This window comes from Suricata suricatta, chromosome 4, assembly GCF_006229205.1.
Source record: "Suricata suricatta isolate VVHF042 chromosome 4, meerkat_22Aug2017_6uvM2_HiC, whole genome shotgun sequence".
NCBI classification, from domain to species: domain Eukaryota; kingdom Metazoa; phylum Chordata; class Mammalia; order Carnivora; family Herpestidae; genus Suricata; species Suricata suricatta.
Window position 1 is genome coordinate 89,701,314 of NC_043703.1, and position 18,955 is coordinate 89,720,268.

At 49.4% G+C, this 18,955-nt stretch overlaps 2 protein-coding genes across 2 annotated transcripts in view; both read right to left on the reverse strand.

The window, feature by feature from the left end:
* Nucleotides 1-306, reverse strand: part of CNNM3 (cyclin and CBS domain divalent metal cation transport mediator 3) — a 13,459-nt gene extending 13,153 nt beyond the window's left edge. Inside the window, exon 1 of the mRNA XM_029938504.1 lies at nucleotides 1-306. Within this exon, the coding sequence (XP_029794364.1) occupies nucleotides 1-262 (262 nt within the window). The 5' untranslated portion in view covers nucleotides 263-306.
* A 3,478-nt stretch (nucleotides 307-3,784) lies between these two features.
* The window catches only part of CNNM4 (cyclin and CBS domain divalent metal cation transport mediator 4), a gene marked incomplete at its 5' end in the record, with an annotated part of 40,580 nt that continues 25,409 nt past the window's right edge, over nucleotides 3,785-18,955 (reverse strand). Inside the window, 7 exons of the mRNA XM_029938505.1 lie at nucleotides 3,785-6,379; nucleotides 6,684-6,865; nucleotides 10,078-10,140; nucleotides 11,963-12,059; nucleotides 12,364-12,533; nucleotides 15,156-15,290; nucleotides 15,466-15,609. Coding sequence (XP_029794365.1) covers nucleotides 6,182-6,379; nucleotides 6,684-6,865; nucleotides 10,078-10,140; nucleotides 11,963-12,059; nucleotides 12,364-12,533; nucleotides 15,156-15,290; nucleotides 15,466-15,609 — 989 coding nt within the window. The remainder of the gene's footprint in view (nucleotides 6,380-6,683; nucleotides 6,866-10,077; nucleotides 10,141-11,962; nucleotides 12,060-12,363; nucleotides 12,534-15,155; nucleotides 15,291-15,465; nucleotides 15,610-18,955) is intronic.

An 18,955-nucleotide genomic window follows, 5' to 3' on the forward strand; every position in this document is an offset into this window, starting at 1 on the left:
CCTCGGGGCAGACCGCCCCCTCGGGGGCCACCCAGGACCAGGAGCTGTTCGCCAAACCCGAGCCGAAGACGCGCAGGCGGAAGGTGGCCTCCGGAGCGGCCCGTACCTCTCCTCCGCGCGCCCACCCCGCGTCCGCGGCTCGGTCCTCCTCCAGACAGACGCCCAACACTCGCGGGCCCGACGCCGCCTCCCCGGCGGCGTTGCCCAGGCAGAGCGCGGCGAGCAACCAGCCTAGCCGACCCGCCGCCGCCGCCGCCGCCATCTCCTGCTGCCCCCTCTCGGCCTCCCGCGCAGCCTACCCCTCCGCCTCCCCCGGGCCAATCGTCGCTAGCCTCTGAGCCTCCTCCGCCAATAGGCGGCAGGCGAGGGCGGGCCCCAGGGTCGGACTAGGCTGCGCCGGGGAGTAAACAAGCAGCGGCGCGATCCCGGGGCGGGCCGGGGGCGTGGGGCGCTCGGCCCCGAAGGGCTCCGCCGTGACTTCTAGGAGGAGAGGTGGGCAGCTCCTGGAGGCGCGGAGTGGCGAGCTGGGCGTCTGTTCCCACAAGCTGTGCCGGCGCGCCCGGAGGCCAGACTTGTGCCTTGGGAAGTCCCTCACTCGGGGCGCGGAGCGGAGCTGCTTGCAGGCAGAGATTTCAGTATTTGGCAGATGCGCCGTTTCTTAGGAAAGGGCCCCGTGAACCACTGACCTAAGAGCAAGGAGAGGTGACAGAAGACTGGACTTTGAGAAGCTCAAGTTTCTTGAAAATGTGTGTTGATTGCGCTCGACTGAGCTGTAAGGTCTGGGAACCTGAGACAGCCCTTTGCCTTCAAGGAACTTGCATTCCCGCCAGGGAGAACGATGGTAATTATTTAACAAACGAAATCACTACCTCTTTGGATTCTCACAGGTACTTTTACAGGAGAAAAGTGAAGCATGACTTAGCATGGATGCTGGATTCCAACACCACCTGCCTAATATCCTGGTCACAATCCCAGCCCCGCTAGCAGAGGGCAGCTCTGTCAGAAAGTATGGTTATCTAATCACTCCACTTCTAGCAGATAATCCTTGGGAAAATATTTGCTCAGGAACAAGAACTATTCAAGAAGAGAGTTATTTATAAGACAGAGTGGTTCATTGGCAATATGGAATATTTTTCACCCATAATGTATGATCTTTATGTGATTGGAAGGAAATAAACTGGGAACACTGATGTTCAGATTGTGTTTTGTATTTTCTTTACCTCTTTATGTATTTTCAAATTTCCTAGTAACAAGAGTAGACTTTGAAAAGGGTAAATGTCATTTAAAATCTCTGTAAGGATTCTGCAGAAGCACATTTGCTATGTCATGAAAATAACATATGGTGGTCACAGTTAAGTAAAATGTGTGGAAGGCAATGTGCAAAAATGAGCAAATCCATGGTGAAAAACCAAAAGAAAAAAACACTTTGTGGAAAAACTCTTCAAAGGATGGTAATAATGTCTCTTCAACATGGTAAAAACTCAATGCTGTGACTATGCCAACTATGCAAACAGTGGTCTCCATGTTTCCAGTTTTTATTGTCCAGAAGGTGCTATATGCCTCACTTGCAGATTACAAAATAACTCACCAGCAGAAGCAATAATGACACTTCTGAGCCTTTCCACTGGATCAGCATGCATCCTCTGAAAAAAACAATTTATAGATTCAGCCCCTTTAGTTCATACTTCTGTCTCCACGTCCAGAGGAAATGTTGACATTGAAATAGAATGGATGGCATGCTTAAAATGAAAGTCATGTGAAAAGTTAACTAGCAAAGAACAGTCCCAGAAGAGAGACAGAAGAGCTCTCTATGGATTGGGTCTCAGGCTCTCTTGGAAAACCAAACCATTGGGTAGGACAATTGGATTGTACTTGGAAAACACAAATATTCACTTAAACTATGGATATCCAAAGATGAAAAGAATCCAGTAGGTAAAGCTGCTCAAGGAGTGATTTTCTGTTAACAATAGAGGCCTCAAGAGTACTTCACCAGCTTCTTTTTTGTTGGTTCAGCACCATTCTTCGCCCCCATCCCCTGGGTAGTCATTGCATCAATGGAGACACAATGCCACTTGACCTTCAGTTCCCTGATTGATCCTTCCTGGGCCATTTTCTTTGCTGCTCATTTGGTTAAAGCATTTCCATGTTTCATCTAAATACTTAATCTTAAATTTCAAACTCCTAACTATTGTGACTTCACAATAGCAAGTTCCTGCTTATTTCTTAAGTCTGCAAGTGTCACTTATTCCATTTAGTCTTCCTTGACCATCTCTTGACTAGGTTGGGTCAAGGTTATAGGAACTATGTGCTCTTCCCCCAGTAGCATCCAGTACTTACCTTCTTGTAAGACTCATTTCATTCATTCATTCAACAGGTATTTCCTGCATTGAGTACCTGTAGTGTACCAGGTACTATTCTAGTGCTGGTACTATGTGGGGATGAGAAAGGCCCTGCCCTCCGGGAACTTAGGCTCTAATGTGGGAATAACAGACAATACACAAATCCTCGTTTTACTATCTGGCAGTAAATGCTATGGAGCGAAACAAAGCAAGATAAGGAAATGTGCAGAGGGACTGGCGCCATACTGTTTTAGATGGGGTGACAAGGAAGTCTTCTCCAAGGAGGTGACATTTGAACAGAAACTCAGATGAAGTGAGGGGGTTAGCCTCACAAAGACCTGGGAGAAGAGTTCCACGTGTAGCACACAGGAAATCAGAAGGTTCTGGTGTGACTGTCTCCCTCAGGGACTCTTTCTCACTAAACTCACTGAGGAGTTGGTGGCACCTGGCATGTACCAGGGGCTTAAGTGTGTGGAACATATGGTCAGATGAAATTGATACTCGTGTCCACCTATACACAAGCTTTTGCATCTGCTATTTTATCTGGAATGTCCTTTATCGCCCCCTCCTTTTTAAATATTCTCCACAATTTGTCTACTCTGTCAAGCCTGGCTTGTTTGAGCCTCTGGCCTCAGCACACTCCATTACACACCACAGCCACAGCACCTACAGGCACCACACAAGGCTGCACAGCAGACACCTCAAGAGCGGATGCAGTGAGGTGGCTCTCAGGCGGGCTCTTCAGGGGATGAGCTCTCCAACTCTGAGACCTCCACCAACTTCATGAGCAAGGACCAAAAGGCTACTGCATGTTATGAAACAATGTGATCATACTTTTGGATAAAGCTTTCTCCTTCAGCCCCCAGGGGAGAGAGAAAGGGCGATTTGCCCATTCTGATTGCCCCCGTCAGTACCTGCAGGCAGAAGACTATGGTGTCCATTTTTACAAGATCCTTCATTGTGGCAATTGAGCACACTTGTCCTGTACATGTAACAGCAGCTGGTACTCTCTAGCTCCTGTGACAACAGCCTTGATTACATATATTTTGTAAATTTCATTTCTTTTTGTTTTTGTTTTTTATTTATTTTTGAGAGACAGAGAGAGAGACAGCACGAGCAGGGGAGAGTTAGAGAGAGAGGGAGACACAGAATCCAAAGCAGGCTCCAGGCTCTGAGCTAGCTGTCAGCACAGAGCCCAACACGGGGCTCGAACCCACGAACTGTGAGATCATGACCTGAGTGAAAGCAGGAAGCTGGATGCTTAACCAACTGAGCCACCCAGGCACCCCTGTAAATTTCATTTCTGCTTCCCTTTAAACTATTAAACAGTCCCAGAATACTTGCCCATTCCCTGTCATAGCTGACGGCCAACCACAGCCACTCTCTTTATGACAGGTACCGAATACTGACAGGACTCAAAGAGGCAAATGATAGACTCGCCAAGATTTCATATTTCATGTTTTATTACCAATCAAAAATAAATTCCATATATTGTTTAGCAAATATTATCATTGTCTTGTGACAAAAGACACAAGAGTCATAACAACAAAACTCCCCGAGAGTCAAACTCATAACAATGCCAAAATAAATCACAAAAATATACAAATTAAAATCTTATGCAAAATAAATAGGAGTTATTTGCTACGGTGGCTGTGACTTGCCTACCCATTTGGAGGCCATTTGCAAAGGTCTCCCTTACACGGGAAGACACGCAGGGACGGGCCAGTTCCAGGGTATGGCTCGGCCCAGGAACCAGAGGTTGGAATAGGAAGTGAAAAATTGCACTGGGAGGAGGAAGTCATCGGACTAGTAATATTTGGAAATAATTATGACCCTCTGTAAGAAGTGATTATAAATGGGGAAAGGGAGGGGTGGAGGGACCATCTGTTGGTAGTAACTGTGTGTGCAAAGAGGTAGCTGTGGAAGTGTGTGCACCTGCTCCTTTTACTTCACACACACTCACTCGGTTCAGGCCAATACGGTCTGTCCCCCTGGCACTCAGGTCTCTCAGGAGCACAGCTTTCAAGCTTCCATGTGGACTCAGAAAGCAAGCTGCTCCTGTAGAAAACTGAGGGGTTTCCCCCAACAGGGAATAAAAGTCTAGTGTCTTTTTTTCTCATGACGAGAACCCATAGGTGTTACCACTTTCTCTCCAGACTTTTAGGAATAAGTTCTGTGACTGGGAAGATTTTAAACTGGCCAAGCAAGTATGCTTGGTACATCATATTTCCTGGTCCCAAGAGTTAGGATTCTCCATATGCCTGAAGAATAGAGTATTTGGGGTGACAGAAGTCACTGGCTGAGGAAAGGGTCAATAAATACCACCAAGGTGAAAGGCCTGCAGAGCCTGATCTTGGGCCCAGGGCAACTGTTGTACCCGACGAAAGGGCCAGCATGGACCTTGGTCCCACAGCCTCCCCAACAGTGGCAAGCCTGGAGCCCCACAGCAGGGCCCAATGCGGCTGAAGGGAAAAGGCACTGGAGCGGAACTTCATATGGGGGTGGAGTTCTCAGGATCCAGTATCACTAGCTTCAGCCAAGGCCAGGATGACACCTTAGGCTAGGATTATAAAGATGGGGCAACAGGGCTGCTAGTTGTGTGCCTTTTAGGTAGAAACTTCACTTCTTGGGTTTTGTGTGTGTGTGTATGAACAGGGTTGAGTAAGCCTCAGCCACACAGGAAAGGGCATTAAGAACCTTAGGTTGGCTTCCTATGTGTCCTGCTGTCCTCAATCCCCAAGAGACATTGGGGTTTTGAGACGAGAAGCAGGGATTCTGGAAAGAAAGGCTTCATAGGTCAGTGACTGACACTTGACTTACACGGCAGGATGGGAAGGGGGATGGATTAATTGCTAATAACACAGATGCCCATGACCAGATTCCCTCCTGGAATGGAAAGGAGTATCTCAGACAAGTCACCAGTGATATAGACAGATGCTCTCCCACCTAGGGGAAACCTTTGGTAAAAGTAAGGGCAGGGCCTGGGGAGCAGGGGTAAGCAATCTTAAAGGTGTGAGACCCTGCTTAACACTCTAAGTCAAACCAGTGGAGACAGGGGTGAGAGTCCTCAGCGTAGCCCAACTCACCAGAAGAGCCCATCAGCAGAGGTGGAAATTCCAGGATCCAGCGATTGACAGGAGGTGTGCTCCTCTCTGCAGCTGGGAGTACCATGTCCCTCATCACAGTTACCCAGAATTCCTCGCTTCCGTGATGTCAGACAGGCCTCAGTGCATGTGTCCAGGCAGTTGTTCTCAGCGCTATTTGGTTCTTTGCTACCTGGAAGGAACTATCTTCCTCCCAAGAGAAAACCTCCCTCCAGTGGACCTCTGTGATCCCATTTCTGGAGGAGGAGAAGGGAGAGGAGGAAGAGGAGGAAGAGTGGGCTCCCTGAGTCAGGGACATAAGCCAGGTCATGGCTGGGAGCAGATTATGGCTATTGCTTCCCGGGGTGAGAAACCCTACCTCTTTTAATTAAAGTTTTTATGGGAAAAAGAATTGTTTTAAATAAAGTTCCTTAACCCTGTCTTCCCTTCCCCACTCCTTTCCCCAAACAATATTTAAAAAGAGGAGCAGTGAGCCTAGTTCAGAAATTCTCTCAGTAAAAAACAGGCTTGCTCATGGTAGCTGGCCCACTGCCCTGCCAGTCCAGGGCTGGGCAGCCATTACCTCAGAGCTGTTCAGAGGTCCCTGTCAGAGGCCAGCACCCCCACATGCTGGAGGCCATCTGGCTGCTCAGTTAGACAGGCTATCTGCACCCCTCCTAGCCTAACAGGCTCCCTATCTTCATGTGGGCCCACTGGGGAGACCCCCGCGGAGCTGGCGGGGGGCCCCGGGCCCTCCTGTCAGATGGCACTCTCATGCGAAGCTCTGTGCAGCAAAGAATTGCGCTCATTGAGAAGAGTTGTGGTCTCATCTACAACAGGCAGCTCAACTTTCCCATGCAAGTTCTCCGGGCAGATGGTACAGCCATCCAGGGGAAACTGAGGGCAGTTCTCCATGCGTGAGGCCAGCAGCCCGTTCTGATACTGTTGCCGAGTGATCTGCAGGAGGAAGGGATGAGGTTCACAGAGAGCAGGGACTGAGAGGCAAACCTTACATGACACGGGAGAACAGGGCCAGCCAGGGCCGGGGCTAGGAGTCCAGAAGAGAGGACGTGACTAGCTGGAGTTTCTGGAAGCTTGCAGAAAGAATGAGAATAAGGAGGATATGCATCTTGGGACTGGGCCCTCTGTGCCATATGTGGTGGGTGAAAGAAAGAAGTTGCTGATTGCTAGGGCAGTGTCATCCAAATGCCCAGCACGAGGAAGACAGTGCTGCCCAGATGGACACACAGAAAGTGCTCACCTTAATGTACTGGAGGTCCATGAGCGCTCGGACACTGAAGTCAGAGATGTACTGGCCCAGGATGGAGCTGCCAAACTGGTTGCTGCTGCCTGCCAAGGCAGCTGTGCTCGTGAGATCCGTGCGGTCTGTGTAGCTGAGGGAGGCTGAGCGGCTGAGGGCGGTGGGGTGGGATGGGGAGTGGTCTGTGGAGAGAGAGAGGTCGTTAGGCCAGGAGCCCCCAGGGCACCCTCACAGCCTCTTGCTAACCTGTCCCAAGGACATCCGGGAGCGGGGCCCCACTAGGAATGGGAACAGTTCTTAAGGACAAGCAGAAGCTCCAACTGCAGAAGATGTGACCTCCTCAAAGCAAATGAGTTAGTTTGTTTAGAAGTATTGTGCAATAGGTATTAAAAAGCCTACCAAAGCAGAAAACAAGGACCAAAGACACAGAAAGTTTCTGGCTACACAACCCCTCATTTCCCCAACTAATCAGTCAAGGGCAACACAGTGATTACCCTGCCATGGCAAATAAGTCGCTATCTTTGTCTCCATAACAGCTTATATCAGGTGACATACACTGCACACACTTAAATTATATTAAAGAGAGACATAACAGTTTGCACCCTCTCACTGTGCATCCACACAGACCTCACAACATCATGCCCTATTCACATTGTAAAATGCTGGTTCATTGGTTTGTTTTTAAGTAGAATTGATGCCCAGTGTGGAGCTCGAACTCATGACCCTGAGATCAAGACCTGAGCTGAGATCGAGAATTGGATACTTAAGTGACTCAGCCACCTAGAAGCCCCGGAAAATGCTTTTCAGAAGTCGAAAGTGTGTTCTGCACATGACCTGTGCCATGTAGAGCCCTCCGCCCACTTGTGTCCGCTGGCCCCAGACAGGGGTTCCTCTCATAGGAACCTAGAGGGTCCAGAGCTCCAGGCCTCCCACTGTGGTGGTTTTCTCCAGGCTAGTCCAAGTGCCCCTCCCTGGAAGCAAAGACAGGGAGGGGCCTCTTCCCATGCGAGGGGCAGCACAGGCCTCCATTCAGACGACTGTAACCAGGAAAGGGGGATGACTCAACCAGAAATGAGGAAGGAACAGACTCCTTATTTTGAAAAAGGAACTGTACCCATACTGTACATCATTAGCTCTCATTTTTGAGAACACTTAGAAAACAATGAAATGCACAAAGAAGTTAATTGTGAAGGCATGCTGGCTTCTGTTAAACAGGAAGTGCACTAAGCTTATTTACTTAACCACTAAGTTACTAACTAACTACTAAGTTAGCTATTCTAACAAACAGCTCAGTGAAGACAGCAAACATAATGAATTCAGGTGACTGAATGACCAATTCAAGTTTAACTAAGTGAGACTGAACTGAGTAATACTCTATCTTTGAGCTTCATTCATAAAGCTCGGAAAAGAGAATCTGGGTGGTCTATGACTGGGTGGTGTACAATCATTAGAGAGGATCGTGTGCATATATCACTTATCCTAACTTAACATCTCTGATTATGTTCTAGAAAAGAAACACAAATACTAAAGATATTACCTAATATTTCATGTTAATCATTTGGATGATGGAATGTTTTTTTGGATGATGAATGCTTTTACTAATGCTTATTAATGCTCCAGAAAGCTGAATTTAAAAATGGTAGCCCAAAAAGAAATAGACCAAAACATGAAACGTTTCTGAATAATGAAATTATGATACTTCTTCATTTTCTTAAGACTTTTTTCTATTTATTCAATTTTCTAAATAAGCTATGTCGCTTTTAAAACTAAAACAGAACTATAAATGTGTAAAAAAAAATTAAGAGATTTTGACTTGGTAATTTCATTCTGAAAGGATATCCTAAGGACATAATCTTAAACACAGAGAAAGTTTTTCATATCCTGGTGTTATTTAGACCCCAGTAAATGTACACAGGGGTGGAATAACAAATGGAGGCACATGTGCCTGGGGGGTACCCGTGGCTCAACCAGAAAGCTTATGGAAAAGCACCTCTGTTCCCATATGAGGTAAAAACATCAGGACCTAAACCATGTATGCACCAGCTCCTGGCCAGCGTGATGATACAGGAGCAAGTGCAGAAGAGAGAAGAGGGCTGAGATGTTGACCAAAAAAGACCAACATGGTCCATTCTGTTGTCACCCATCACCCACCCAAGGCCATGGTCAGCTTCCCACTTCCTATCATAGCCCCAAAGATGGCTGTTTGAAAAGGATGAATGACTTCTAAATCACCTTTTTACTTTTTTTTTTTTTAAGGGAATCCATTAAAAAGTGTCCTTTGGTTCAGCTGAGAAGGAGGAAAAAAAACCCAGCTGTACAAATATAAAATCGGAAAAGATGGACTCTGGTGATAGGACTGTTGGGGCCACAGGAGCTTCTTTGAGTTACACAGCAAGGCTGGAGCTCAAAGGTGCTTGTAATGCTCTTAACCTCCCCCAGGCTCGCCAGGCCAGGCCGGAATTCTGACGGTGAGACCAGCACCTCTGGCCTCCTCTGCTGCTCAGAACTGACTAAGTCTGGCCAGCAATCCTGGGGTAAGGCTCAGGAGTGTGTCCCAGCCAAGGTCAGAAACAGCATATAGCACTGGGCCTTTTCCTCAATATTTGCTGACTAGAATAGCACATTTTCGTTGTAATAGAGAAAAAAACAGAAATAACAATTGAGCTCTAACATTTCATATCAATTTTCTCACTGCTCCTGACAATTTTAAGAAGTGGGCACATGTATTGTTCCCATTTCACAAGAGGGAACAAAGACTTAAGAGTAAGTCAGCTCCCAGAATCATTTAGCTATAACTGCAGACAGCATTCAAACAGGGCAGTCTGCCCAGGGCCGCACTTCTAACTGCCCGGCAGCTGCCTCCCCCTGGCAGGCAGGCACCAGCAGCAACAGAATGAAGAGCAAAGCCTGTGAAGAAAGGAGGAAAGTTTTTTAGAGAAAGCTGATGACATGACAAGGCATCCTGGTGTTCGTGAGCGGCCTTGAGCGGGGGGCTGCTGAACAGCTGGGTTCACTTGGGCTGACCAGAAGCAACCCTCCCTTCTCACCCTATCTGTGTACATGCATGCGTGTGTGTATATGCATGCGTGCGTGTGTATGTGTGTGCACGTGCGTGTGCGTGTGTGTGTGTGTGTGTGTGTGTGTGTGTGTGTTCTCAAGTACTAAAGGACCTTTGGGGAAGCTCTTACAGAATCAGGGCAAAGCCACGCAGTAATGGGGCCCTAGGCCAAGCAGAGCCAGTGCAAATCAGGCTGGCCCACAAGCGTGAACGGGTGGGATGGCCCAAGGTGCGTATGGGGAGCCCCAGTGCCTGCTGGGAGAAGTTAATAGAGCTGTGGTGTGTGGGCTCAGGCAACAGGTGGCAGTGCAACCTTCTCCAGCCATGCCATGTTACCTGAGAGCCAGGAGAGCAGGGAGTTCTGCTTGCCAGGCGGACACCCGACCTGGGTTGAAGGCACTGGAGCAAAAGAGGAAAAGGTCAGCAATGGGTAGGGTGAGGAGGCAGAACATGGAGCCACAGGTATGGGGTGGAGAAGCAGATCTGCTGGGGGCCAGGCTCTCTTGGGCAAACGGGGGGCACAATGAAAAGGGGGACATGGCTCTGATGGGGAGGGTCTTAGGGCAGTCCAATAAGCCCTGCTCAGAGAGGGATATAATCCCCCACAGTGAAGCTAGAGCCTCCAGGAAGTAATCCCTTCTCCCTTTTGCCCACTCCAAGTGGGAACTGAGTGTCAAAGGACAGAGCCCAGGACTCTGACCCAAGCCTCTGAGGCATTGCTGCAGGAAAAGAACACCTGTAGGAAATGTCCCATGACTGTGTGCCCTTCTGCACAAGATTTTCCCCAACTGGATGGCAAGAGGTGCTCTTGGGAGGGGCAGAGAAGTCTTCCTCAGGCCCAACACATCCAGGCAACAGCCACCTGCTCAAAAACCTAGCTCTGGAGTCTGTCTCCTCACTCCCTCCTTCCTGGAGCCTACTCACCAAGCATGCTGGTGGAGGGGCAGAACTGTGTCACACCAGTGGATAAGCTGAGCTGTGTCAATATACATGGATGCCCTGGCCCCCGCACAGGGTCCTCTTGGTCAAAGGACAGCAACAGGCACAGCACAGAGGCTCTCCAGGAGATGCACACACCTAAATGTGTGGCCTGTCCCCCAGCAACAAAGCAGACTTTCATTTTCCAGCCTGCAGCAACCTGGGGCCCCTCTCAAGGTTAAGAGGATTCACATAACTGGTGAGGAGCCAATCTGGGAAGACCTGGGTCTTGCTTGCAGGGTGCCACTTCAGCCACAAGGCCCCTCTGGCAAGGGGAGCCTGAGCCACCCAGGACTGGAGAAGCAGGAAGCACCAGGGTGGCCAGAGTGGCCCTTTCCTGGACTTCCCACAACCTCTCTTGGAGGGCATGTCCCCTTAGTCCCAAATCCCTTTATACCCTCAGAACCAGCCCTTAGGGCACCTGGGTGGCTCAGTCTGTTAAGCATCCGACTCTTGATTTTGGTTTGGGTCATGATCTCACAGTTGGTGAGTTCTAGCCCCACATCGGGCTCTGCAGTGGCAGTGTGAAGCCTGCTTGGGATTCTGTCTCCCTCTCTCTCTCTGTCCCTCTCCACTTGCTTTCTCTCTTTCTCTCTCAAAATAAATAAATAAGCATTTTAAAAGAAAATAAAAAAGAACCAGCCCTTAACCAAAAGGCAGTGGCTATGCCCCCTGAAAAGTCAAGCCCATCCGCAACCTTCCCAGCAAAGAGGCCCTGGCCTGGCTCCCAACCACAGGCACTCTGGACCCCCTCACTGTCCACCTCAATTTCCTTAACCCAGTCTCCATGAGCAAGAGCCTGTAGCCTCCCTCCACCTGCCTCTGCTTACCCTTCTCGTTGCTTGGCCGGGTTGGCCCATTCTGCTATCATACTACCCCCTGCTCAAAGGCCATCAGTGGCACCCTGCTTCCTATCACAATCAAATGCTGTCAACTTTCTGGGGCTCCCCGACATGTCCTTACTCCCTATGGTCCTCCCCAACTCCGGGAGCCTTGTCTCATATCTCAAGACGCACTCTCAACTCACTGCAGGCCTTTGCTTAGATTCCCCTTCCCATCTCTTCTCCCCACTCTCAGAACCCTGTTTGAAAGAGCCAGTCACAGCTCTTCTGGACCACCTCTGCTAGGCCCTGGCAGCTCTGGCCCTCACGTGGCCAGGTTCTGACATGCCACTCTAAGTCTCCCTCTAACCCAGGTATGCGGAAGGGCCACACAGAAGCGTAGACGCAACCCAGCGACTCACCAGAGGTGGGCGAGGACAGAGCCATGGTCCCATAGTAGGAAAAGGCACCTGTCTCAAACTTCATGTTCTCTTTCCCGGCCTCCACTTCCACCTTCCCCTGGAAGAACACAGGGCCAGGGAGACAAACAGACTGAGAAGGAAAACTCAACTGAGAGAAAAAAGGACAAAGGAAGAGGGAGAGGTGAGGGTGAGGAATAGCTGGTTCTAGAGCCCCAGAGAGCCCAAGTGCCCTGACCTGGAGACTTGAGGGTGGCCTCTCAGGAAGAGGATGGGCAAAGGGGGAGCAGAGGCTCAGGGGCAGGCTGGATGCTCCCCAGGCAGGAGCTGTGTACCCCAGCCACCGCAGCAGGCAAGGAGGGGAGAGTGGGCACAGGGGGACAGGCATGTAGTGGGCCACTCACCTGCAGGATGAGGATAAAGTAGTCGGCCGGCTTATTTCGAGTGTACAGGTAATGGCAGATGTAATATTTGTTGTGCTCATCAAACTTGAGTTCCTGGATGACGTCTGGGTACTTGAGCAGCCGAAGCAGGATTTTCTCGGATATTAGAGAGGGGCTGAACTGGGGAACCTCTGTAGGAAGAGAGACGAGGTCTTCTTAGGGGTCCCGGACCAGGCAACGTGGAGAAACACGGCCCCCTCCCTCCCCGGGCCCTTCCCTTTGGTTCTGCACCTCCCTGGGAAGGAAGTACCATTGGATCCAGACCGGCTAGACTCCAGTCAGCCTGCCTGCCTGGGCTGAAATGGCAGCTCCTGTACTAACAGTGTATGATCATTGGCAAATTACTTAACCCGTGTCTCAGTTTCCTCATCTACAAAATGGGGATTAAAAACCTCGTAGGGTTGGGGCACTGGGTGGCTCAGCATCTGATTCTGAGCATCTGATTCTTTTTTTTTATTAATTTATTGTTTAAAATTTACATCCAAGTTAGTTACCATATAGTACAATAATTATCTCAGGAGTAGAATCCAGTGATTCATCCCCTTTGTAAAACAGCCAGGACTCATCCCAACAAGTGTCTTCCTCAATGCCCTTTGCCCATTTAGCCTATCTCCCCACCCACAACCCCTCCAGCTACCCTTAGTTTGTTCTCTATATTTGAGTCTCATGTTTTGTCCCCCTCCCTGATCCCTTCCCCGATGTTCATCTGTTTTGTATCTTAAATTCCACATGTAAGTGAAGTCATATGATACTTGTCTTTCTCTGACTGACTAATTTCACTTAGCATAATATTCTCTAGTTGCATCCACCTAGTTGCAAATGGCAGGATTTCATTCTTTTTGATTGCTGAGTAATACTCCATTGTGTATATATGCCACATCTTCTTTATCCATTCATCTGTCAATGGACATATGGGCTCTTTCATTACTTTGGCTATAACAGCACTGTTATAAACATTGGGGTGCCCGTGCCCTGTCGAAACAGCACACCTGTATCTTTTGGATAAGTACCTAGTAGTTCAGTTGCTGGGTCATAGATTAGTCCTATTTTTAATTTTTTGAGGAAACTCCACACTGTATTCCAGAGTAGCTGCAACAGTTTGCATTCCCACCAGCAGTGCAAAAGGGTTCCTCTTTCTCTGCATCCTTACCAAAATCTGTTGTTGCCTGAGTTGTTCATTTTACCCATTCTGATTGGAGTGTGGTGGTATCTTGCTGTGGTTTTGATTTGTATTTCTCTGAGTATCTGACTCTTGATTTTGGCTCAGGTCATGATCTCGCAGCTCATGGGTTTAAGCCCTGTATTGGGCTCTACACTGATACTGTGGAGGCTGCTTAGGATTCTATCTCTCCCTCTCTCTTTCTCTGCCCCTCCCCTTCTCATGTATACACAGCTCTCTCTCTCTCTCTCAAAACAGATAAACATTAAAAAAAGATATCTAGGGGCGCCTGGGTGGCTCAGTTGGTTAAACCTCCGGCTTCGGCTCAGGTCAGATCTCACATTTCTGAGTTCGAGCCCCACGTCGGGCTCTGTGCTGACAGCTAGCTCAGAGCCTGGAGCCTGCTTCCAGTTCTGTGTCTCCTTTTCTCTCTGCCCCTCCCCCTCTCATGCTCGGTCTCTCTCTGTATCAAAAATAAATTTAAAAAATTAAAAAAATAAATTAAAAAAATTTTTAAAAGATATCTAAAAAAATAATAACAAAACAAAACTTCATAGGGTTGGGGCTCCTGACTGGCTCAGTCAGTGGAGATGGGACTCTTGATCTCAGGGTCGTAAGTTAGAGCACCACACTGGATGTAGAGATTACTTTTAAAACAAAACAAGCTCTTAGACACATTCTAGGCATGTGGACAGTGCTTCATAAATATTACTATCATTATTATCATTAGCACTATTATCAATATCCTTGCAGGAAAAATAAAGAGAATTAACATCCTTTAGTGAGTGAGGGTTAGAAGGAAGTCAGATTTGATTTTTTTTTAATGTTTTATTTATTTTTGATACAGAGAGAGACAGAGCATGAGAGGAGGAGGGGCAGACAGAGAAGGAGACACAGAACCAGAAGCAGGCTCCAGGCTCTGAGCTAGCTGTCAGCACAGAGTCCAACGCGGGGCTCGATCCCACGAACCTGAGATCTGACCTGAGCCGAAGTCGGAGGCTTAACCGACTGAGCCACCCAGGCGCCCCAGGAAGTCAGATTTGGGAGGAGGGAGGGAATAGGCAGGAGCTTTTCAAATCATCACCCAGGTCCCCAAAGGGGCTTTGAATCAGGGGTGAGAAGAGAGAAATGTCATTGATCTAGAGGTCAAGTCCTTCTGGACCCAGCATTTGCAGGTAGGCGGGGAGAGACAAGAACAAAACTGAATTGAGACTCCTTGGAGTGCAAGAGTGACAAGAGTTGTGGGCCCACAGTATATGGAAGGTCCTCTTTCTCCCTCCTCGTCCCCAGTACCCATGCATGGGTCTGGGGAGCCCCAGAGTCCACTTCAAGTACTCCTAGTGGTAATTTTCAAAACCAACTTGGATGCTTCCTAGAAATTTGCAATGGCAACCCATCAACAGAGAAAACAAATCACAAGGGGCACTCCAAGGATGAAGGGAAGCTGCCTTGCGCCCTTCCAGAGGTAATCATGTTTTCCACGTACCTTTCGCCTGCCACAGCCTTTGTCCCATGGGAGAAAGTAGCCAGAGGCCTAGAATCCTCCCTCCATGACTATTCCACCAACATCTGAAGGCCCTCCTCTTGCTCTTACCCGTGGCCAGGAAGCGATGAGCTGCCAGAAGTAGTTGAGGTGAAATTTTCACCTTGAGTTCATTGTCAGCGTCCTTAAAGGCTGAGAAGTCACGTTTGTTCTTCTCAGATACTCGTTTCCGGCTTCGGTTGTCGGCTGCAGGAGGCAGAGTCTGCATCAGGGGAAGGTCCCTGGCCAGTGTGAGACACCGAGTTCTTGGGTCTCAGGGTGTCAGCCCTCCCATGTCCCTGCACCGTGGCCTTCCCACCCAGGGACACCTAGGGTGTGAACAGGAAAGGGGTTCTAGGCCTGCAGAGAGGGTGGAACTCACTGTACATATCCGACTCGTCCAGGATCTCAGACTTGATGATCTCCTCAATGACGTCCTCCAGGGTGACCAGGCCCAGCACCTCGTAGAAGGGGTCCCCTTCACCCTCGTTGTTCACCTTCTGCACGATGGCCAGGTGCGACTTCCCTGGGGGGTGGACAATGCAATGAGTCAGACAAGAGCAAAGGGACCAGTCATGAGACTCCTCCACCAAAACATTAACACATTTGGGGTCATGAGTCACTGTGGTGGAGTCATGGGTGGTTTTTTCCCCCCTTTTCTTTATTTCCTGAAGTTTCTGCCGCAAACAGATACTGCTTTTATGAAAAGGAAAACCAAAAGTATCTTTTAAATCTCAAGGCATTTAAGATCTTTTGTTTCAGTAGAATGAAAATGGCAAGGTCCTGCCTGGTGCCATGTATCAGGATCTCCTGAAAGTCCTGGGGAAGGGAAACACCCACACTGACAACGGGTGTTCAGTGGAGCCATCAGTGAGAGACACGTGTGTGCCAACCGGACACGGGGCTCCTCAGATGCTGCCCCCGGGGCCCGTGGGGCAATCACATTCCTTCACCCTGCTCTCCTTGGCAAACTCCCCGGCATGTACCCAGGGGCCATGATACTGCCCAAGGCAAAGGCTCTCAGATCCCAAAACCATTAACAAATTAGCCCAGGCTGTAATTAGGCCAGGCACGAACTATAATTAGAGAAAGGCCACCCTTTCAACCTAAAGCAAGAGAATGTTGGGCAGCAGAGGGAGGGGAGGAGCAACCCTCCACAGAAACTTTGTGGGGTGGCAGGGCTTTCCAGGCCCTCCTTCTGGGTGTCTACCCTATTCTCATGCCCCTTGCCCCAGTGCATGACAGGCAGGAGACAGCCAAGGGCTTGGCCCACACTTTAGCTTGAATGGAACCGTGTACCCCACACAGGGACACAGGTTTGGAGCAGCTTAAAGGCCTTGGGAGAGCTGAGCTCAAGCTAGGGTCTCCGATGCAGCGTCCCCTTCACAACCCGGTCTTAGGCCCCACTCTAAGGACTTCTCTGTAGAGGACATTTTCCCCCATATCCAGGATGCTCTCCTCAGAACTCCAAAGAGGTGCCAGTTCTCAGGAGCAGCATTTAAAAAAAACAGAATAAAGGAAAAAGATATCAGCGTACATCCCATGTGATGAGAGGGGACTACTATTCTGTGCAACTTCCACACACGTGCCAGTCACTAGGATACACTCATTTCCAGCTACGAGTTGTGGTCAGAAAACTTTCAGCGCTTTGCTAGACAGAACCATGGCTAGACTCGATTAAAAACTCTAGATGTGAGGGGCACGTGGGCGGCTCAGTCAGTTAAGCATCCAACTTCAGGTCAGGTCATGATCTCACTGTTCGTGAGTTCGAGTCCTGTGTCAGGCTCTCTGCTGTGAGCAGCACGGAGCCTGCTTCAGATCCTCTGTCCCCCGCTCACTCTTCCCCTCCCCTGCTCGCACTCTTGTCTCTCTCTCTCTCTCAAAAATAAATAAACATTAAAAAATTTAAAAAACAAAACAAAACACCACTCTAGACATGAGCCAACAAGGGCAAGAGATCCACCACGGTCCTCCAGCAGGCGGCAGCCACTCACAGCCAGGCCGCTGGGGTCTGGCCCTCAGGCTTCTCTGCCTGCTGGAGGCTGCCCACCCAGGAGTGCCTTCTAGAAACAGAAACAATGTTGTGAGTGGTCTGAGGGAGCCAGCTAAACTATGCCATCAGGCCGGAACCAGAGTTAAAGCAAAGTAGCTTTTACCACCTCCCAGACTGGCATACTCTAAGACTGGTAATGCCCAGTTGTGGGGGAGACAAACATGCCCTCACAGGTCCTCTGTCTAGTGGGCAGGTAAATGGACATATTTCAGGAGGCCAATTTGGCAGCATGTCTCAAAACTAAACGTCTCTAACCTTGGACTCCGAAATTCCACTGGGAGGAAGTTGGCTATACTCTTCTCCGAAACAGAAAGACACAGAAGCAAACACAGAACACTGTTAACAACCTCTGACCAGAAACGACCTAAATCAACAGCAATAGAGCAAGAGTACTGAATAGGGGCCGCCACTGCTCTGGGGGAAAGGCAGCGATGGACAGATAGAATGAAGCCCTACACAGACAGCTGATGGAACAGCAAGCAGTGGTGCCGGCTGCCTGTGCAGAAACTCAGGGGCCACCGCTGGGTGGGGAAGTGAACTGCTCTGAACTGCATGGAAGAGGTGACAGTGGTCACTTCTGGGGTTATGTGGAGTTTGGGGGAGAGGCCCTATTATCCCTTACTCTGTACCCTTCTGATACTCCTCTACTTGATGGGCAGGCTTTACTTCTAGAATTTTTTTTTTTTTATTGAGAGTCAGGGGAAAAACAAAATCAAGGGGACCGAACAAAGGGAGACCAGTGAGAGTCTAAGGTGAGCAGGGGCCCTCTGTGTCTAAACGGACGCAGACTGAGTCCCAGGTAATGGGGCATATCTGAATGTGGTTCAGTTAGTGGCGCCTTGCTCAGAGACCAGAAGCCAGGGCTCCAGCACAGAAGAGACACAGCTTCAGTAACCTGAGTCAATGTCCTCTTCTCCACTGAGCCTCCAATTAACCACAGGCTCGCAACAAATCCTGACACACCGTCACGGGGGCACTGGGCCGCACAGGGAAAGGCTGGGGGCTTCTCCAAAGGACAGAAATATCCCTCCTGCAGAAGAAATGAGCTGAATCCTTGAGCCCAATCTTGGGGCCACTCTCAGCCCTCCTGCTCCTCTCTGAGGCTCCTTTGCGGCCTCAGTGGTGCATGCATACGCCCTCTAGAGACAGGTAACGGGCAGGCATACAGACCTGGGGCACCATCCGGTCACCCCTGCTCCGAGCGCTAAGAGCCCGATGCACTGGTGCTGAGTGTGGCTGGCCAGATGCTGGGCTGGGGGACAGTCAGTCACCCTCTCTGCTGGCCCAGCCATGGACCTTGAATTGCATTTGCCTTTTTCTAATTTGTCTGCCCAGAGGTTTTGTTTTTGTTTTTATAGTCTTAGCATAAGATTCTCCTCCGATGACTTCCAGTGATGGGGTCTTGTGCTCAGACTGCATCTTCTGACCGGGGGTCATTCTCTCCCACTTCCTGGAAAACCTCCCTCTCCTTGGCTTCTAGCAACAGCTTTCCTGGTGTTCCTCTGACCTCAGGGGCTGCTCCTTATCCCTGACCTCTTTACATGGGAGTGTCCCAGGGCTTGGTTCTTGGATCTGGTCCCTTGCTCTGTGACTTTAAATACAAACTGTATGTCAAGGTAAACACTTCCAGCCCAGCCCACTCCTGCATCTTCCAGGCTCATAAACCCTCCCTGGCTCACAGCTAGGTAGCTCCTCCTGGATGCCTAACATCTTGATCTCCATGTGGCCAAAACCAAATTGCCACCCTTCCCCCCAGCCTTCCTCATTTCCATCAATGCAGTAGATCAGGCCATGGGGGAGTAAACGGTGCCTCCTGTAT